Raw genomic sequence first — 20,180 nt, 5'->3', positions numbered from 1 at the left:
ATTGCTTCCACCACTCTAGCAACAGCACCCTCTGCGTATCTTTCATTCACAAAGGCATACTTTTTGAACCTAGGGTCCAATAGCGTAGCCTCTGCCAGGACAGCCACCCTCTCCACTCCCCCGAACCGTTTGGTAAGGTCAGCTGCCAGACAATTCACCATTCCTTCGATGGCCTCATTGGGAGAGGGGTTTCTTTGGTGATTGGCAACTATTCGTTGGAGCCCACGTGCCATCAAAATGGCCTTGGAACCTGTCACAAACCTGTAAAAATATAAGCAACGAGTTAAATAATACACATTTCAATTAAAAGATACTATTTAGTTACTGCAACACTATGGGCCTTTCAGTATTAGATGATCCACACTGCACATATTATGTATTTAAATTACAGTTTGACTCACCTCTCTGAGTTCATCTCTACAGTGACCTCCTCAAAGGGTTTGAGGATATGGCAGGCCTCCTGCACAACATCCCACTCATTCAGGTTTAAGGCTGGTAACTGTGGGTTTACCAGTGCCAGGGTCGACACAAGTGGCTCTTTGACATCAAGAAATCGCTGCAACATGTAGTAAGTAGAGTTCCAACGTGTGGCAACATCTTGTTTAAGCCGGAGCTGGGCCTGTCCCATTTGTTGTTGGACCTCTTTTAATTTGGCAGATGCCACTGTACTTCTTCGCACATATTCTGCTATTGTTTTCACTTTTTGAATTATCATTTGAATGTCCGGTAAATCAATGGCATGCCTGACAATTAACTTTAAAAGGTGAGCAAAACATCTCACATGGTTCCATCTCAGGATTTCGCTAACAGCCCTCACTATGTTACTGGCATTATCAGTCACACAAGCTGCAACCTTTTCTGATATGTCCCACTCCTGTGCAACACGCTTCAGTTCCTGGGCCAGATTTTCCGAGGTGTGGTTTGATTGTAATTCAAAGCAGTCCAGTAAATTTGCCTCCAGTTTGAAATTGTAAATGTAGTGGCAGGTCACTGACATGTAGCTGGTTGTGGTGTTAGAAGTCCAACAATCGGTTGTGAGGCATATAGCTGGAGCAGAACGTATTCTTTCTCTAAGGTCAGCCCTGACCTTTTCAAAAAGGTTGGGAACCATTTGTGTAGAGAGTGTGCTTCTGCTTGGTAGCACATATGTTGGGTCCAGTGCCTGTGTGTAGGCCCTGAATCCTCTGTCCTCAACTATAGAAAATGGTTGGAAGTCAGTTGCAAGCATTTTCACCAGGGCTTCATCCACTTGCCCTGCTGGAGTGGCTGAATTGGCCGTCTTACAAATCCTCCCAATGACGTTTGCCTTTGCCGCTTTGGTATTGTTGCTGTAGTAGTTGCAGTTGTGGATGCAGAGGTTGCAGATGTTGCTGCTGCTGTTGTTGTTGCTGTGTCTGTTCCTGTTGCTGTTGCTGCTGTCTCCGTTTCGGATTCCTGAGGACCTGATAAACTCACGGTGGGATGTTTGGTTTTCAGATGCCTCATCATGTTGGATGTGCTTCCCCCATGAATCGATATTTTATTCCTGCAATATTGGCATCTCGCCTGACTCTGATTTTCTGCCACAAAATGCATCCAAATATCGCTCCTCTTCCTAGAAGACATTTTGGTAAATAAACCTAAGCTGTATCTCTTAACTTGCTGCTTCTCTCTCTTCTCTTGTCAATTGTCACAAGGTGTTAAATGAGAGAATCTGGTTCATGGGGGTTGGGGGGAAGGTGGGGGTTGGGGACTACCCCTTCACCTTCCAATCAGATGTGTCTGTTATTAGGCTAGAAGGTCAAAGTGGGCTGGCCATCAAATTACCACGGCAACTTGACCCAGTATCTCCACCCTGCAGCCATAGCAGTACAGGGTCAAACACACGGAAAAGTACAAATTGACTATGGGCTTGTATAGGGGGAGAGGGGCTGTTCAGGCATGCCTCAGAGGGTGACTTGAAACTGTCCACTTAGTTATTTGCAAAGTGAATTTCCTTATAATATTCCTTTCCAATATCAAATATGTTCCTTATCAGCTCGTTGACAGCTGAGTTCAACCAAAACCATTGACGTTATTTTGGATAGCCTCTTGAAATTTGTTTATTGTAAACATGACAATTAATTAAATTAAGTAAGAATAAAAAATAAGTATCTATTCACAATTTCCAAAATTACATATTTAATTCTGATAAGCTGCCTAACCAGCCAAGCCTATCATGTTACAATTTGTTCAATGTATCTAGGCTTACTGTGTGTGTGTGTGTGTGTGTGTGTGTGTGTGTGTGTGTGTGTGTGTGTGTGTGTGTGTGTGTGTGTGTGTGTGTGTGTGTGTGTGTGTGTGTGTGTGTGTGTGTGTGTGTGTGTGTGTGTGTGCGCGTGCGTGCGTGCTTGCGTATTTCCCCTGGATATCCTCAAAACTGCATTACAGTGGTTTGCTGTGAGCGTGCGCATTAGGCACTAGGGAGTGGGCTGCTGGGCTCATTCAGCGACAAAATTTCAACTGATTCAGATTCAAAGGACTCAAAAGATTCTGATCTTTTTAGTGATTCACTCAAAGGACTATGAATCTTCTAAGTGAATCGAAATTCCCATCACTAGTTGGCGCACAGGGTCCCATGGTCCTTTGCTGATTTCTCGCTGAAGAACACTTTATAGTGGATCTAAAGCAAAGAAAATAGTAAAACCAGGAACCATTAAGGAACAATCCCAGGCAAAGGGTGTGTCAATTTTCTGTTGCTAGCGGCGTCTAGATTTCTAGGCTAAACCTTTGTAACTGTATTACACCTTTAATGGATTACTGTGTTTTTCTTACAGCAGCATAACACTGTTCAACTACGACCTACTGTCTAAAAGGAAATAATGAGCTGAATATAAACAGTTTCAGCAAACATGTTACATTGCGATAGATTACTTACTTGAAATAGCATCCTAATGGCATGCCAGTCCTCAAACATGAGCTCCATGCCATCAAATCTTTCCTCCATGTTCGTACCATTAGCATAGGCCCACTGTAGGTTTCTGCTATTCGCTTCAGAGAGCCTGTCACCTCCAACCAAAATGGTTGAAATTCCTTCAGGTCCTTTTGGTACATACCTACAATGAAGACAGAAGCACCAGTTTTTATATCCACTGCTCACAGTTGGAAGGAATTGTGTGACCCTCCTTCATGATTACGTTTTCTGAAAGTGATGAAGTACTTCTCCCAAGTCAGCAGATTTATTTTAATCTTTGAAAAGCTGTCCTAATGGGACAGTAAATGGAAACAGTCACAATTCATTTCACTACACTGACATTGGTCGGTACAGGCATTAATGTAATATTATTGTAAGTTCTTACATCAGTTGAACGCAGTGCCATTTCTGCTGAATACAGATGTGGAATGTGACGCAAGACCACGTTGGAGAATGGCTTGAAAACAGACAGATAACTTGACAGGATTCGGCTGGTAAGGACATTGTATTCACTTCGCATTTGCATTTGTTGACTCTCTCCAGGGAGTGACAAATTCAGGTCGTAGTAGTGAAGATTTCCAAGTGGTTTGTCATTAGCCAGGTGATATATTGGGATCTGTTGGGAAAAACGGTCTGTCTAGCTACTGGACCAGATAAAATGAGACGGAGAGGTAATAAAGTCTATCGGCACGAGGACCTTGGATTTATTAAGTAAAGTGGCAACGGTTATACAGAGTCATAAAGCGTGAGAAATCGAATATGTCTAAGTCCCTAATCAGCGCTGATGGTTCGTCTGGAGCTTCGCCTCCGTGGAAGGTCTGCTTCAGAAGAAGGTGAAGAGTCCCTGTGTGATACAGTCTTATGCTGTATCCTCCTCTCGATGAGGTGTGTGCGTTTGAGGTGTGTGCGGTTCGGTGTGTTTTGGCTCCCAGGCCCTGAGAGAGCTTCGTAACGGGGAGAGTTCCTCGTGTCTCTGGTGTGATAAATTAAAAAGGGGGAGTGCCCCCCCGAAGTGTCTCGTGTGTGGTCATTTAATGTGGCTCTGAGGCCCTGGTATGGGCAGGTGTATCTCTTGGTTCCTCCTAACGGGGCAGAGCTCTCAAAATGTCTCCTGTGTGATAAATTAAATGTGGCTCTCAGGCCCCTAGTATCTGCATGTGTTCCTTCTAGTGAGGGAGAGCTTCGAGGTGTCTCCTGTGGGATAAATTAATGTGGCTCTCCCGTTCTGGAGATGATACTGGTGCATTGTCTGAGTGTCCACCATCTGCCTGCCTGGGAGATGGGGCCTTCAGCTCCGGCCTTGACCTGACTATATATTATCATGTTTGTGTTGTTGGGTTAGAGCAAGAGTTGACTATATATTAATGTGCCTGCCATATGATGTGCTCATCAGGTTATTTTTCCCAACAGATCCGGTCCTGGACTGCAATGTGGTGTATCCGGTGTATTGACCTGTTGCTGCGTAGGGTGGACTGGTGGTGTGCGTGTATGTAAAAATCCAAATTTATAGAATATGATTATAGAATATTTTTTTATAGAATATGTCTGTGGTGGAGTTGACAATCTCTCCACCAACGACTGGGATGTGATCCTCACATCGTCATGTCCAGAAACCTGGTCCATGACACGGCTTTCAGCCACCTCAGATGTGATCCTAATCTCTTTAACTGCTGTAGCCTGGTCCACGGTACTGCTCCTCTGTTGTCAGAGGACAACAGAGGACTTAGACTAACTGGTGGCCATGTTACTGGATGTTAAAACATATGTAACAATGCAATTAACATACCTCGGTGATGTTGGGTCGAATAGCAGCTCTTCCTCCCGGACTTGCAGGCTTATGGCATAACTTTTTCAAGGCCCTGGGTGTCTTCGACGGAGTAGGCTCACGGTCTCGTTTCTGAGCGCTATCTGAACGACCTGTCGTGGGTTCTACTACTACTTCCTCGATCATTTCATCCTTCACCCATCTCCAGCATACTGGCAAGTCACGTTCCATTCTCGATAAAAGAGTGAGACACTTGCTACAAATTCGGATCGACTTTGCCGGTGTTGCCACTACCGTCACGCCAACATGTATCAATCTCTCGGCAATACTACTTTTTTTCTGTCTTTCGAAGATGTTCAATGAATGTACAAGCAAGCCCGCAATTCTCAGGTTATTCTGGCAAAATCGGCAACAGTCATTGGTCTCCATTCTCTCAATCCACCATTCGCAACACTTCCCCATGGAAATTTCCGTCGCTCTGACTACGTCACCTTCTTCGCTGCTCTGATTGGTTGTAGCGCTATCCTATTGCGTGCAGAAGGAACTTGAAAGACAACCGTTTATCCCGCCCACACTGCCACCGCACGAGACCAGACCCAATATCTTTCCGATATGGGTCTGGCTTGCCAGGCTAATTGTGCACCATAAGCTTGCTCAAAATGCACAACAAATCAAACAGAGCATATTCAAATGTTTGCTATATGTATCTGCTTAGTTAAAGGACAATTCCGGTATTTTTGAACATTTAGCCCCCTTTCTGGTTTGTCTAGGATGAAATAGAGTGGTTAAGACCGAAATTTTGAATATTGGTCCTGTCTCGAGTATTTGGCTAATTTCGAATCGCCCCTGCCTGCTTCACAATGGCTGGCTATGGGCACCCCTAAACGTTTGTTTTCAGAAATGTGAAACTCATCGAGTGGTTAGTGGTGTTCGTTGATGTTCCTAATCAAGTATCGTAGTGAAATACAGTTTCTGTTGTTTTTCATTTGGCATTTTGTAAATCGGCATTTTGTAAATAAAACGGAAACCGGAAACGGAAAAGGGGGATGCTTTTAGTCTTTTCCGGTTCTGTGGCAAACATGAGCTCGTGAACAAATGTAGGCTACATGAAGAAAAAGTAAGAGCACATGGAAGAGGAGATCAATGATTGGGCGGTTCAAGCGTGGACTGACAAGCAAAAAGAAAGATCTCTGGAAAGAAGCAGGAGGAAAAAATTCTAAAATCTTTCATTTCTCACAAATTTCCGGTCAATACAGATCAGTGGTCCTCTGTCACACTTGCTTTATTTACAAAAGACAAGGAAAACATCCGAAAGTGGTTGAAGTTATTTGGCAGCAGGACAAACAAGGAGTCTGCACTGAAGTGTTGCAAAAAGGTAGGCTCCCAGCTTACATATTATTGTATTGATATTAAGGGAGAGAGGGCAATGAGAGGGAGCCAGTTGACGGAAACAGGGAAAATTAGAGTGAAAATTAAGAAAGTTCAGAGGCAAAGACAAGGGAGAGAAAGGCAAAACAGCTGTTGAGTCTGGTGAAGAAATTGATGACACAAATGAAGGACACGAAATAATGACAACGCAAACACCACCAACAGTTCAAGAACCCACACAAAGTGACGGTGAAGAACAAATTTCAGTGACAAAGACAAGAAGGAGAAAGGTAAAAACAGCTGTTGACTCTGGAGAAGAAAGTGATGAAACAAATGAAAGAGACGACAAAGCAGTGTTCGAATTACGGGGGGGTCTGATGGTCCCGATTGAGACTTGATACCCCCCAAATGGCATTAAAATGAAACTTTGGGGGGTACCGAGAATAATATATTTATTCTTCAAATTGCGTGTTTAAAAGTGTCTTCTTATTTCTTAAATGCGTTCGATGTTTACTATGAGTAATATACTGACATCAAAATTCAAACACCCCTTGAATGGACTGTACCATTAACACGTCTTCAGCGGTCTTTCAACTCTGTGGCTTGACCTCAACTTGAACTCGTCGTCTGACTTTAACTTAAACTACTTCAAGAACACCGACGAACAGGACACTGATGGACCGAAATGTCTAAGCTGTGAGGGGATCTACTCGTATCAAGGTAAAGGTTTCTACGTTTTCTAGTTTCTACGGAGTTGTGATGTATATAGAAAGTATATATATATAGAAATTAGAAAGTATATATATACCAATTGGTGTTTTAAGTTCTGCATATATTGTGTTGTTTGATTAACAGCCGCCACGGAATGGTTAGGTGCGGTTATGGTTATGGTTTACGATGCTAGATGTGTAGGCTGTCCTTAAAATTAAACTCTTTGTTATGGTATTCGTCAATCTAAGTGTAAATTATCCCGTACACTGACGGCAATCTGACTAATGATCTGACGCTTTTGCACACATCTGTAGTCGGACAGGTTTTCTTGGGTTGGTTGTGAGCTGGAGGGCTCAGGCCAAGATGTCTCGCATCTCCACCGCCAGTGTTGTAGCAACGTTACAGACACGTGCTACCGGCCCACTCCAACATTGAGTTCCTGTTCTGTCCAGTGTACCCAGGTGTTGGTGGAGTGTCAGGGAAAGTGTGAAGGAACGCATCAAGTGCTGACTTGAAAGTAGCCAGAGATGTGTGCACTTTGATGCTAGGAGGGACCACGTTATACAGTGCTGAGGCTCTCGAGGCGAATGAGTGGAACCTCAAGGTGTTAATGCTGCTGTATTTCGATGATCCTAGTGGCCGTATGCAGGAAGTGCCGTGCCGTGAGGTCTCGCGAAAGTCGAGGTTCACAGCATTCGGGATGATGTTGTTGTAGATCTTCCAAACTAGGATGATGGTGTATCTCTCACGCCGCCGTTGGAGGGAGTACATGGATAGGCGATGGAGTCGATCCCAGTAGTTTGACGATCCAAGTCCCTGAATCTTCGCAGTAAAGGATCTTTGGACTGCTTCAAGTTGGGTAATATCGCACTGCAGGTGAGGAGACCACAGTGGACAGCAGTATTCCAGGTGAGACCGCACATAGGATTTGTAGAGTAGCATCATGGTGGCTACATCCCTGGAAGTGAAAGTGCGTAGCACCCAGCTAGCCATGTTCTTTGCCTTGGAGGATTTCATAGCTATGTGTGATCTCCAGTTGAGGTTGACATCAACATAGACGCCCAGGTCTTTCACATGGTCGGAACCATGGAGGACTTGTCCAGATGGTAAGGTGTAGGGCTGCTTCCAGTCAGGCAGTTTGCCGTGCTGCAGAAGCTGGAACTTTTCCTCGTTAAGTTCCATGTTGTTGGCCTCTGCCCAGTTGACCACAGAGAGGAGATCTTCTTCGAGGAGGATGCGATCAACATGCGAGGATATGTCTTTGTGGAGCTTAGAATCATCTGCAAACACTTTGATTTTGCTGTGTTTGACAACAGAGAAGATGTCATCGATATAGATGAGGAAAAGAAGGGGGCCTAGGACGGTACCCTGAGGGACCCCACTGATGACGTCTATGATTGAGGACCTGACTCCATCTACGATGACGTGCTGCTTCCGGCCCGCCAAGAAACTAGCAATCCAGTCGTAGAGCTTGCCTTTGATGCCGAAAGAGCGCAGCTTCTTTAAAATAATTTTGTGATCTACCTTATCAAAGGCTTTACTGAAGTCAAGGTAAATCACATCCGCATTTCTGTCGAGGTTGAGGTCGCACATGAAGGTGCGAAGGATATTATCCCAGTGAAGATGTAATTCAAGTGTTAAAAAAAGACAGTTCCTGCCTACTGTCCATTCCACCAACAAACGTTAATACAACAACGAACTTGCGAAGCACCTGTCCAACTACATAGGTGCGCAAAAGCCTCTGTTTGAACAGTACGTCGTCATATGTAATTTCTTTCATATTTCATTCACAGAGCAATGAGCAAGAAACGAAAAGCCACCGACATAAGGGACTTTTTTGGTTCTAAAAGAAGAGTAAGTGTATTGAGCAATGCATAACAAATGAAGAGGTTAAGTGACTAAGAGAAGACATATGTTGCACTTGCAACCTTATAAAATGTTATTTATGAAGGAAACAGATACTGTGGAGTCAGGGAGGAGGCAGAGCCAGGGAGAGAACACTGAACAACACAGCCAGGAGCAGCAGGCAGAAGGGAGACAACCAGAGGAGGACCATGAGCAGACAGAAAGGATAGAAATTGAGGAGGACGGGGCATCAGGGATAGGGCAGCAGGAGGATGTTGAGCAGGCAACAGGGACAGAGCAAGATGAGGACATGGGACAGGACCATATACAAGCAGGACATGAACAAGTGAGATGTTTGAGTGTGAGTGTGATAACTGCAAGTGCCATCACATGTGTATTTGTGTATTTATGTATTTATGAATGTACTGTAATGTGATTTATATTTTGAAGGCAAATGTGGCTGGAGCAAATGAGGAGGCAGGGATGATACCAGATTGCTGGACGAGAGAACAGTGGAAGTGCTGGAGGGAGAGGAATCTGTGGTTATATTGCAAATATGGCAAATTAGGATGCCATGCATGCAGGGAGGCAAAGACCTTGTTACTCTCAGCAAAAGTTGCAGGTATGCATTTTTCATCAGAGTGGGTAAATGCAGAGGTAGGCAGCAGTTGTAAAAAAAACACTGTCGAAGAAAATTTACAAACATAAAGATAGTGCATCACATCTGAGGGCCTTAGAAATTCAAAGCCAGAGGCAAAAAGAAATTCTGCCGAAAAATGTGCTGACCATCAATGCCAATTTGGTGAGGGAAACAATCAGTGCTTTCCGAACAGCATATGTAGTTGCCAAGGAAAGGTTGGCTTTTAGGAAGATGCCTTCCTTAATGGCGCTCCAGGAGCTCAATGGTGCTGAGGTAGGACCTGTGCACCGTTCCGACCAATCCTGTGCCCAAATTGTGCAGCACATTGCCACGAAAAAAAAAAAAAAAAAGGTTACTAAAATGAAAGAAAACAACACCAATCTGTCCATCACTATTGATGAGAGCACATTATTTGGCCTGGCATACATGATTATGTATTATTATTATTATTATGTACATCAGATGCGATGTGACAGGGGATGGGGATGTGGATAATGTTTTCCTGGACCTTGTGGAGTTGACAGAGGGGACTGATGCCAGATCCATTTATGAAGCTTTAAGGGAAAGCCTTAGAGTAGCTGGGTTTGACGATGATTACCTACAGAGACACCTTTTAAGTGTTGCCACTGACGGTGCCTCTGTACTGACAGGATCAAAATCTGGAGTCATCTCTAGACTAAAAGTGGATTTCCCAAAGGTCAGGTTCATCCACTGCCTGGCTCACAGGCTGGAGTTGGCAGTGTACGACAGTCTAAAAGCAGTTGGACACTGCAGTCATTTTGAAATATTTATATCTAAATTATACAGCCTTTTCAGTCAGTCCCACAAAGCCTTGAGACTACTCTCAGAGGCAGCTGGAGATTTGAATGTTGAGCTCCGGAAAATTGGACAAATCTTTACCATTAGATGGGTGGCAAGCAGTTTCAGGACAGTCAGGGCTGTCTGGCATAACTACCCTGCTCTTGCAAAAATTTTCAAAACTGAAAGTGAAGATGGAAATCAGCCAGACAGAAACCGGAAGAAGTACCTTGGGTTACTTAAGTATTTCACAAGTGCCCACTTTGTGAATGACCTAGGACTGATGAAGGATGTCCTTCGCGAGCTGCAGAGCCTGTCACTCAAACTTCAAAGAAGGGAGACATCAATTGTCGACAGCTTTCAATTTGTAACACAGACAGTAGAAGTCCTTACTGCTCTCAAAACACAGGGTGGCAAGTCCACAAACAAGGCCGAACAAGCGATTAATGCAGGCTTGTTCAAAGGTGTCAGCCTCATAGGGGAGGGGGCGGGCAAGATCAGCAAGCCGCAGTTCATTCAGTCGGTTGTAGACAACCTCAACTCACGCATGCCTGCTGATGAGTTGGTGAAAATGCTGGAGCCTCTTGAGAAGTCTGCTTGGCCTGAAAACCGTGCTGACCTAGTGCTGTATGGGGAGGCAGAGGTCAGCAGATTCGCAAAATTACTTGGGGAGCCAAGCAGGGAGGCTGTGGAAGAGTACCGCGACTACAAGTTGAATGGGAAAAAGGAGGGGGGTACTCTAAAAAGAATCCTGATTGCGAAAAATACATATCTGGCAACCTCTGCTGAGTGCGAGAGAGGTTTTTCTGCACTCAATGATACTGACAGGAAAGCCCGCAACAGGCTCCGGGTTACCAGTTTGGCAGCCCTACTCTTTGTGGACATTAATGGGCCACCAGTAGAGATGATTGACCTGAGACCATTTGTTGAGTCCTGGGTGAAGGCTGGGCATCGCCTCTCCAACTCATGGGTTCCAGGGAGGAAGGGCAAGCAAAGCCAACCAAGGCCTGTGTGGTCAATGTTTTAAAGTTTTTATACCACTGATATTGATTGTTCAAGATAACATGTTTAGTTTCATAAAATATGTTCATATTATCTTACAAGATTCATGTTTGTTAACGTGGTACAGAATTTATTATGTGTTTTTGTGTTGCGTTCTTTGCAGATACACCTGTTTCGAATAACCAATGACCACAGCAGTGTGTGCGAGTGTTTTTAAATAATTTTGGTGTTCTATGAATTACATTTTCATGATATGTATGCTTTAGGCAAATCCCCCTGTGCAGCTATCCTTTTTATGTGGGAAAACAGAGTAGTACATACGTTGAGAGATGACACATCTATATGTTGACCAACAGAAATGTTTAAATGTACTTATTTTAGATATTTAAACACAATAAAATGATTATATGACACACAGGAGAAGGAATTGATGCACAGTCATGTGGCACTATGACGTAGGCAAGAGGATCCCCTCATTTCACATCCATCCATAAATAGCTAGCCTAGCTGCCAGTATTGAAAGCTGAATGTAATTTGCTGCGTGTTTGAAATGTTATTATGCGTGACTAATACTAGCAAATTAATGGAGACACCAAATCTGTGAAAAGGGAGCGGAAAAAGAGGAAGATGGCACTGTTGTCTGAGGGTTAAAGACAAGTCAATGTGGTTCTTTCCGTGAACCAACTTCTTTCAGCTCGGGCTAACACTAGCTACGGTAAGGAATGTTTTTATATTAAGTAGGGTGACCAGACGTCCTCTTTTTCCCGGACATGTCCTCTTTTCGAGACCTAAAAAATGCGTCCGGCAGGGATTCCAAAAACGTCCGGTATTTTGCCTCGTCGCAAAAAAATAAATAATATATTATTGTTATTATTATTATTATTTATTTTTTTGCCTCGTCGCATATTTGTGTTTCTGGGTCTTTCACATAACCTACTAGTTATTACCATTGTATATGTCTATGGTTATTACGGCCTTCCAAGTTCTGGAAATGGTTTACGTTCCACCTTCTTGCGCGAGCCGACTGTAGAGAGAGTCTGTCATTGGGCGACCGATCTCAGGGTTGCCAGAGCCACGATAATTATCCTCCAAATACGACCATTTTGAGCCTTTGGTACGTTACTTTGCCATTTCCAATCTGGCAACATTGAGCACCTTGCCGCTTCCACTCTGTTTACAACAGCACATTACATCTGCAGCCATGCCTAAACGTAAATGTAAGTTCACGGACGAACTAAAGAAAAAATACCCATGTTTTCGCCTCGGCCGTGATGCTTCAGAAGAGTGCATGACATGCAGAGCAGGCACTTTCGTGTCAGTGGCAAATAAAGGTGGCAGCGATTTGGAAGCTCACGTGCACTCTACAAAACTGCAGCAAGAGGAGAGAGCTCATCGAGTAAAGTGACCGACTTTTTTGTGAGTAAAACCGACACTTCTGTTACGGCTGCAGAGGGTACCCTTGCTTTTCACACTATAAAGCATCACAACAGCTACGATTTTCCCAGATTCGGTGACAGCTCAAAAAATCTACACTACACCCCCCCCCCCCCCCCCCCCCACGACGAAGTGTCCTCTTTTTTACAAACTCAAATCTGGTCACCCTATATTAAGTATTGACTGGCTCACATATCTATTCATTGTTTGTCGGGGCTGTGTAATGATTCATACGTCCGGTCCATCCCACCAAAAAAGTTTTTCCGCGAGCCAGAAGTCGCATTCGTACGGAAGCGTATTAGGGCCAGGTATAAGGGGGAAAAATATTAATTGGCAATTCGAGAATAAAGTCAACATGTCGAGAATAAACTCAACTCCTCTGGTCCATCATCACGTTAGCAACTGGCCGCCCTACCAATGTGTCTTTGGCGTACAGTTTCTGAAGTGGTGCAACCTGTATGTCTATGGGTGCAACTACCTGATAGCTGTATCATATCTATAACGTAAAGCCTAATCTTTCATGCTTAACGTTACCAACCTAGCGGAATTCAACTCATAAACCTAGTCAGAAACTATTTTTGGATAGCTAGCTAACTACACTTGTCTTAGATGCTATTAAAGACAGTGCTCTGTTTCTACCTTGATTGTCATAACGTTATTCAGCTATTAGGCTACTTAACTTGCGCTTACAGTTCTGCATGTTGATTCTTGTGTGAAATAGTATTTATTGTTACACTAGGCTCTATTGCTTGTAGCATCTCCTTTGTACGTCGCTTTGGACAAAAGCGTCTGCTAAATGACTTAATGTAAAAAACACCACAATAGGGATAGCACTACCGTATATTTATAACCTAGTTTCCTATGTACAGAGCCGCTTAAAAAAAAAAAAAAAAAAAACATGTGACGTCATCACCATCCGTTTCAAAATGCTGACCCCCCCGAAGCTGGAGTGATAATTCGAACACTGCGACAAAGCAACCATCACCAACAGTTCAAGAACTCACAGAAAGTGACAGTGAAGAAGAACAAGTTTCTGAGACAAAGGGAGAAGAGCACACAAAAACAAATGATAAAGAGGACACGCACAGGACGTGCAAAGTCGGGCCAAAAGAATTCAAATTTAAGGTGGCAAGAAAAAATTGGATAAAAATAAAGCCGAAAAAAGGACAAAGACTGAGACCCCCGTGGACCGATATATTTTACAATGAATTTAGGAAAAGCAACCCATCGTGCACATTAGCCTTTAAATACCAAAATATTAGAGCATGTGGCAGCCGGAAAAAGAATTCACCATACCTCGGCGCCACAGCCAAGTGCGCGTTTGAAGGTTGTGAGGCAGTTTACACTTTCACAAGGAAAGACCCACCAAAATCCAACACAAAAAAAATTAACGTCATGGTGACACGGTTTGGGGAATTCAGCCACCTTAAGTCAAAGAGAAAATGTAGGCCAGCAAGATACCTCAGGAGAGGAAAAATAGCAAAAGCTGTAAAAAGTGGCGTGACCAACTGCTTTTACGAATTGTTGATAAACACACCTGTGGAGGAGATCATGGCTGGTAATATAACCAGAAGCCTCACAAAAGACGTCTTAAAAAATATATCCTACGAGATAAGAAGCGTTGCAAGACTTCTCAATTGTTGGAGTTATTGCTCACTCAGGATTATCAGAGAAAGTTGTCGGCATGCATCATCGAACGGCTATCTGCAGCTCCTCCAGATTGACCCTTTTGCGACCCATGCCCACTACCCTATACCTTGATGCAACAGGTGGGGTAGTTCAGAAAGTACCCCATCAGTCCAAAATAGTGCTCTATTATGCCCTGGTTCTGCCTGAAATGGGCAAGACAAGCCGCCTTTGCCAGTCGCGGAGTTCGTTACTAACAGCCATAGTGTTCTCTCAATATCCCACTGGCTTTTGGAGTTCAATAGGGGGCTGTCCCACATTACCAGGAAAATAATTCCACAAATAGTGACGGATTACAGCTGGGCGTTGATGAACAGTGTGCTCATCTCTTTTAACCAAGAGGATTACTCTGCATACCTTTGCAGAGCATTCCAAATTGTGTCGGTACGACTCGAAGACATTCCAAATTTTACTGTGCTCCATTTGTGCTCTGCACATATTCTAAAGGCAGTCTCCCAGGCCTTTGGGAGAACAACTGGGGACAGAGGCATAAAGGAGTATTGTGGAGTGCGGTAAATGACGAGACAAGAGACGGAGATGGGTCAGCTTCAAGGCCTGATTCCACCGGAGGCGTACGCGCCGCGGGACGGCTGCGCCGCGGTCACCGCTGCTGATCGCTTCCACTCTAATCAATGAGACCATTTCCACCGGGCGCGCCGCGGAACGTTTCAGCAGCGTCCCAGGAGCGGCGTGCTGCGCCGCGGCGCTATCTTTCCGTCCAATTCTATTTTTACCGCGAGCCGCTGCTAAACCGCGTCAATTTCGACAGAGCAGGTCGAGCCGGGCAGGAAGTGAAAAGTAAACGCCATAGAGCATCCGGTCAATTTTCTAAATAAAACACAATACTCAGCTCATGTAACTTCACATCAACATTATTACGTCATGACCGGTGGCACCAGGTCAGCAGTCAATCAATCAAAGGGTCTCAGAGGGTCGGCAACATGGACGACGAGAGACTCATTGTTGAAGTTCAGCAACATGAAGTCATTTATGTAGCAAATCATCCTTTTTATAAGGAAAATGTCAGAAAGGACAAAGCGTGGCATTTAATTGCAATAGTTTTGGGAGTGGAAGGTGAGTACATTAGGTTTAGGATTATCGCGTGATCTCGCGTGAATACGGCTGGCTCGCAAGGCAGCGCTACGCTGCCGTTACGCGCCCGGTAGGAATGGACGCAGGGCAGAGGACGCAGCCGTTCCGCGGCGCGTACGCGTCCGGTGGAATCCCGGTGTTACTCTCCACTTCAATCAAAACATTTGTTACTCCAACATGAGCTCAAACGTAACTGCCGAGAATCCGAACTGTCGTAAATCGGAACAGTAGTAAACCGGAACTGTCGTAAATCTGAACTGTTTCCCTTAAAGGTACAGTCCCTTGGTGAATGTCTTACCACTGCAGTTGTGGGTCACCACAGTATGCAACATACAGTTTTGCATACCTGCTGAACTGTATAAGCTTGCCAGAAGCCCATGAGGTTTTCTATCACATGTGTTTGCTGTTTGATAGAGAGAGTCGAGACATGGATATTGAAGAAACACAAGAGGGGAGCAGGACCAGTGATTCCAGTGACATTTCCAAGGGTATTCTTGCAAGGTCCCCATTCATGCAGGCTTTTCACCTAAGAAGGGAGCAAGCCACATGTGATGTCCTGTCTGATGAAGCAACAGGCAAAAACAACCACTACCACTGCCCAGGTATAATTAATGTCTTGCTTAAGACATACATGGCCATCTTTCCCTTGTGGAGTGGTGTATTACTCTGTGATCTATCAAGGCACTCTAAAGGATCTCTCAGAAGAGTAACATGCTGCAAAACACGGGAAACCAATTGCCATGTCAAACTATGGTTTAGGTTGGTGAAACACAGCATTCTGTGTAAAAGGAAATACCTTAGATCTGCCGAGTTTGTTTCTAAAATGTTTGCCTCAGTGCAGGGGAGGTATGTTGAACATTTGATTCAACATAGCCTGCCAATTGATATACTTGAGAGAAACCTTCAAAGCTCTGTTAAGACGGAAGATGACCAAGAAGAGCAATGGTGTAAGAGGGCACCTCTACTGGCAGTTCAAAGCACAAGTCGAAATATTTCAATCCTCCAAACAACCTTCCAAACCCCAAGACTAAGACCAAAACCAAGAAGATTATAAAAGTGGAGCAGAATCAACGGGTTGAAGATGCACAAGTAAGTAATGTTACGTTTTTTTGAATGACAGGTGTAAGATAAAGGACATGAAATGAAAATGGTTATTTTTTCTCCTCATGGCCCTAGGTAGAGACAATGAGGATGCAATATAATTACTGCAGTTTATTAGAAGCTCACATTTCACGTTGTAGACTTAAACCATAGATTATAGACTTTAATTGCTACATGGATTTCAATGTTAATCCTGACTTTCAGTTAAACTTGCTATGGAAAAAGAGGGCAACAGAGATAATTGTTGCAACCCTGTCATCCCAAGTGAAGGGTCAGATCTACGGTGTCTACGACCCCACCTGTTGTTGACAGGAGAGGTATATAAAAAGTTAGTCTATCTGTCTTTCAATTTGTAGTCCTACAAACTGACGTATTTGGAGGACTGAAGACCTCCAATAACTCACAGACACAGGCAAAGACACACACACCCACACACCCACACTGTGGCAACCCGGCCGTTGCCAATTAAGGGGATGAAGAGCACCTGAGGAACCAGTGGAGAAGCAGCTTAAATAGCCTGCTTCTCCACTCATTCGGGGCTCTCTCAGCCATGGGGCTCGTGTCGGGAGGGAGCCGAGTGAGAGACAGTCGCGGGAGAAGCCGGGAGCGGGAGCCACGGCAACCTCGCCACGGACCGGACCCGGAGACCCCTCACCCTTTTTGCCCCAGTGTGGAAGAAACTTGAGTTACTGTATGATTTCCCCTTTCTTTTGTGAGCTGCAGTAATAAAACCGTTGCACCGCAACTGTGCGTTTGTTTCGGGAATCGCAGCCGACGACCGCGGTTGCCACAACACACACACACACACACACGTAATAATGTAAATGTAAAATCATTAACATGCAAGCATTAATGTATCCTATAAAGGGGGCTAAAGTTCTGTATTTAAGATACAAGCTAGGACAGAACAATAGGCAGAGCAAGAAGTTTAGCCAAGAGCTTGTTGTATGCGTTTGTCCACAGTTGGAATAAAGACATCAGTTGAAGTACATTAAAAGTGTGGTAGGCAATTAAGGATATCACAACACGCAGGCAGGCAGGCATACTATCCCTCTTTGTTTTTACCTGACTTTCTTTTTGTTGTCCATGGAAAAACAGTGAGCTGTGATCGCATGATAAGCCAACAATAGGCTATAACTACGTTATTCATTTCAATGGCCAAAAAAACAAGTTTGTGTTCATATGGCGAGGCTGTGTGCTAATGAGCAGAAGCATTGAGAAAGTTTACTCCTCGAGAATTAACAAGGTAACTTTTCCTAACAGTTTTTTGAGTTTGTTTGTAACAATGTTTCCTCAGAGCAGAGGAAGGCTAGGCTATGCTGTGTTCCAATATCCATACTACTATCCGTACTTACTAGCCTTAGTTTGAGTACGTAGGGCGTTCTAATTCAGATCGGGTGAAAATAAGTGTGGCTCATCATGTAAGTAAGTAAGTAACATTTATTTATAAAAGCACATTTAAAACAGTTTGCACTGACCAAAGTGCTGTACATGGTGCATTCAGCAGGCAAAGATGAAGGCAAAATAACATGAGAATAAAATACAGATAAAAGACATGAAACCGGACATCCACACACAACAAAGGCAGTAGTGCAGAGGTCAGATCATGATCGATGGACACTTTTTGTACTCAACGGCAGCCATCTTAGCTACGTAGCGGAAGAGGGCGGGGCCAGGCTGAGCCAAAGTCGGCGCATTTTCCACATAGCCTGCATTAATAGACTCATTTTGTAGTTTTTATAGCTTTTTATCCGCAAGTTTCCCGGGGCGGTTACTGGGGAAACGTTTGTGGGCCACACTTCCGGTCGCCCACTACGCGCGACCGGAAGGGTTCGAGTTAGGTGGGAGCTGAGCTGCTAATCACATCACTCGCTCTGTCACTGAATAAAATTATGGCTTTAAAAAGCTCAGGAACAACGCGTGCCGTTCGAGGATGTACTAACAACCGGACAAAACTAAATAATTGGTTGAAATCTGAGTGTTTTGATCACAAGCCGAAAAAGAAAGCAGAGTGTTTGTGCCCAAAATGGTACAGTTCCATCTGCTGCCCAATGATGAAGAGGCTGAAGAACCTGAACTTAAAACAACCGAAATGTTGTTATGTCTGTTCATTTCATTTTGTGGACAAAGCGCCAACGGAAGAAAACCCTTACCCAATGCTTTATCTGGGTTATGAGAAGCCACCTGAGAAGAAACGCCGAAGAGTAGTCAGGATGAGTGTTGACAGTCAAGTCGCAACAACAACAGGTATGCTAAATTTGATATTGACGCAATTTTTTTTTTATGTAACATTACGGTAGCATACAGTATACTCTATTTACGTTGGTTAAGTCAATTGTGTATCCTAACTTTCATCCTTAATTTAGAAATTATCATAGGTCAGTGTCCTGTTAAAACCTTGTCTAGATCTATTCTGTAGACCAATGCATGTTTAGACCCTCATCCAATTATCTCCATCTATGTCTCCATCTTATTGTGCTATATAAATAAAGTTGCCTTATTATTACCTGCAGACCAAGCTGTGATGGTGTTCGAGCAGCCTCAAACCTTCAAGGATGCCCAAACAGTGGATGGATCCAGCTGAGGAGGACCATACCTACTCTAAAGGATCCATCCTTATATGTGACATGATCATCACACCTGCCCCTGAGATCTCACTGTCCATTGCAGAGGTTACACTGAAAGGTGATAAAGACTGTCTGCTGTACACAGGGATTCCTCTACTTGTGTTCAACACTCTTGTCTCCTGTCAACAAGGTTTTGTGCGCCAGTCATCAACAATGCCAGCTCAAGATGAAGTTTTGTTAACACTCATGAAGCTCAGACATAACTTTGCTGTAGCTGATTTAGCGAGGCGCTTTAAAAGATCAGCCAGTCAGGTCAGTAAAACACTTACGCGTTGGGTTGATATCCTTGCTGAGAACACCAAGGTCCTCATTCCATGGCTGCCCCGTGACACTATAAAAGCAACTATGCCAAAGGTTTTTCTGCCACATTTCTCTGATTTAACTTGCATCATTGACTGCACAGAGAGTGTTCTGCAAAAAGCCAAAAACGTAGACTCGCGCTCAGAGTCTTACAGCCATTACTATGCGAGTAACACTGTTAAGTACCTTGTTGCCATTGCTCCATCAGGGATGCTGATGTTTATTTCAGAGGCTTTTGGTGGGAAGTGTAGTGACAGGTATATTACACAACTCAGGGTTTCTTGATTGTTTACGTCCTGGTGATGGGGGACCGTGGGTTCACAATTAGAGATCTTGTTGAGGAGAGGAGGGTAAGGCTAGTCATACCTGCTTTTACACGCAAACACAGCCAGCTGACCAATGAGCAAGTGACTCAGATGAGACGGATAGCAAATGTACGCATTCATGTGGAACGGGCTATAAGGCGTCTCAAAGTGTTCAAGATCCTGTCACAAACCGTGCCAATAAGCTTAGTTCCTAAAATTGATAAAATACTTCAGATTTGTGCAGCTCTCATAAATCTGAGAGGAGAGCTTACACTGGAAAAAGGTTTTTATGCCGTACTTCATCTGATTATTATTTTGTAATTCAATTCAAATAAACTTCTTTTTTTTTTTAAAAATACTGTGAAATATAGATATTTTTAATTAGGAGCTCAATTAAGAAATATCCATTTTGACAAATGTAAAATTTTCAATCCATTCAATCCAGTCATTCAATCCAAATAAACATTTTTAGTTTTCTTTCTAAAATACTGTTATATTTGATTAGGAGCTCAATTTAGAAATATTTGTTTAGACGAATGTACAATTTCAAGGTTACGTACAAGCCTGCGCATGC

The 20,180-nt window shown here is 43.8% G+C and overlaps 1 protein-coding gene across 1 annotated transcript; it reads left to right on the top strand.

The window, feature by feature from the left end:
* The first annotated feature begins 17,441 nt into the window (after positions 1–17,441).
* Positions 17,442–19,927, top strand: LOC132473669 (uncharacterized). Its single transcript, XM_060073881.1, is given in 3 exon segments — positions 17,442–19,567; positions 19,569–19,604; positions 19,606–19,927. Coding segments are annotated over 3 exon segments (996 nt in total). The 5' UTR covers positions 17,442–18,929.
* The last annotated feature ends 253 nt before the right edge of the window (positions 19,928–20,180 follow it).

This window comes from Gadus macrocephalus, chromosome 15 (genome assembly GCF_031168955.1).
Source record: "Gadus macrocephalus chromosome 15, ASM3116895v1".
Taxonomy (NCBI): domain Eukaryota; kingdom Metazoa; phylum Chordata; class Actinopteri; order Gadiformes; family Gadidae; genus Gadus; species Gadus macrocephalus.
The sequence above is the reverse complement of the archived record's forward strand: the minus strand, read 5'-3'. Positions and strand labels throughout refer to the sequence as shown.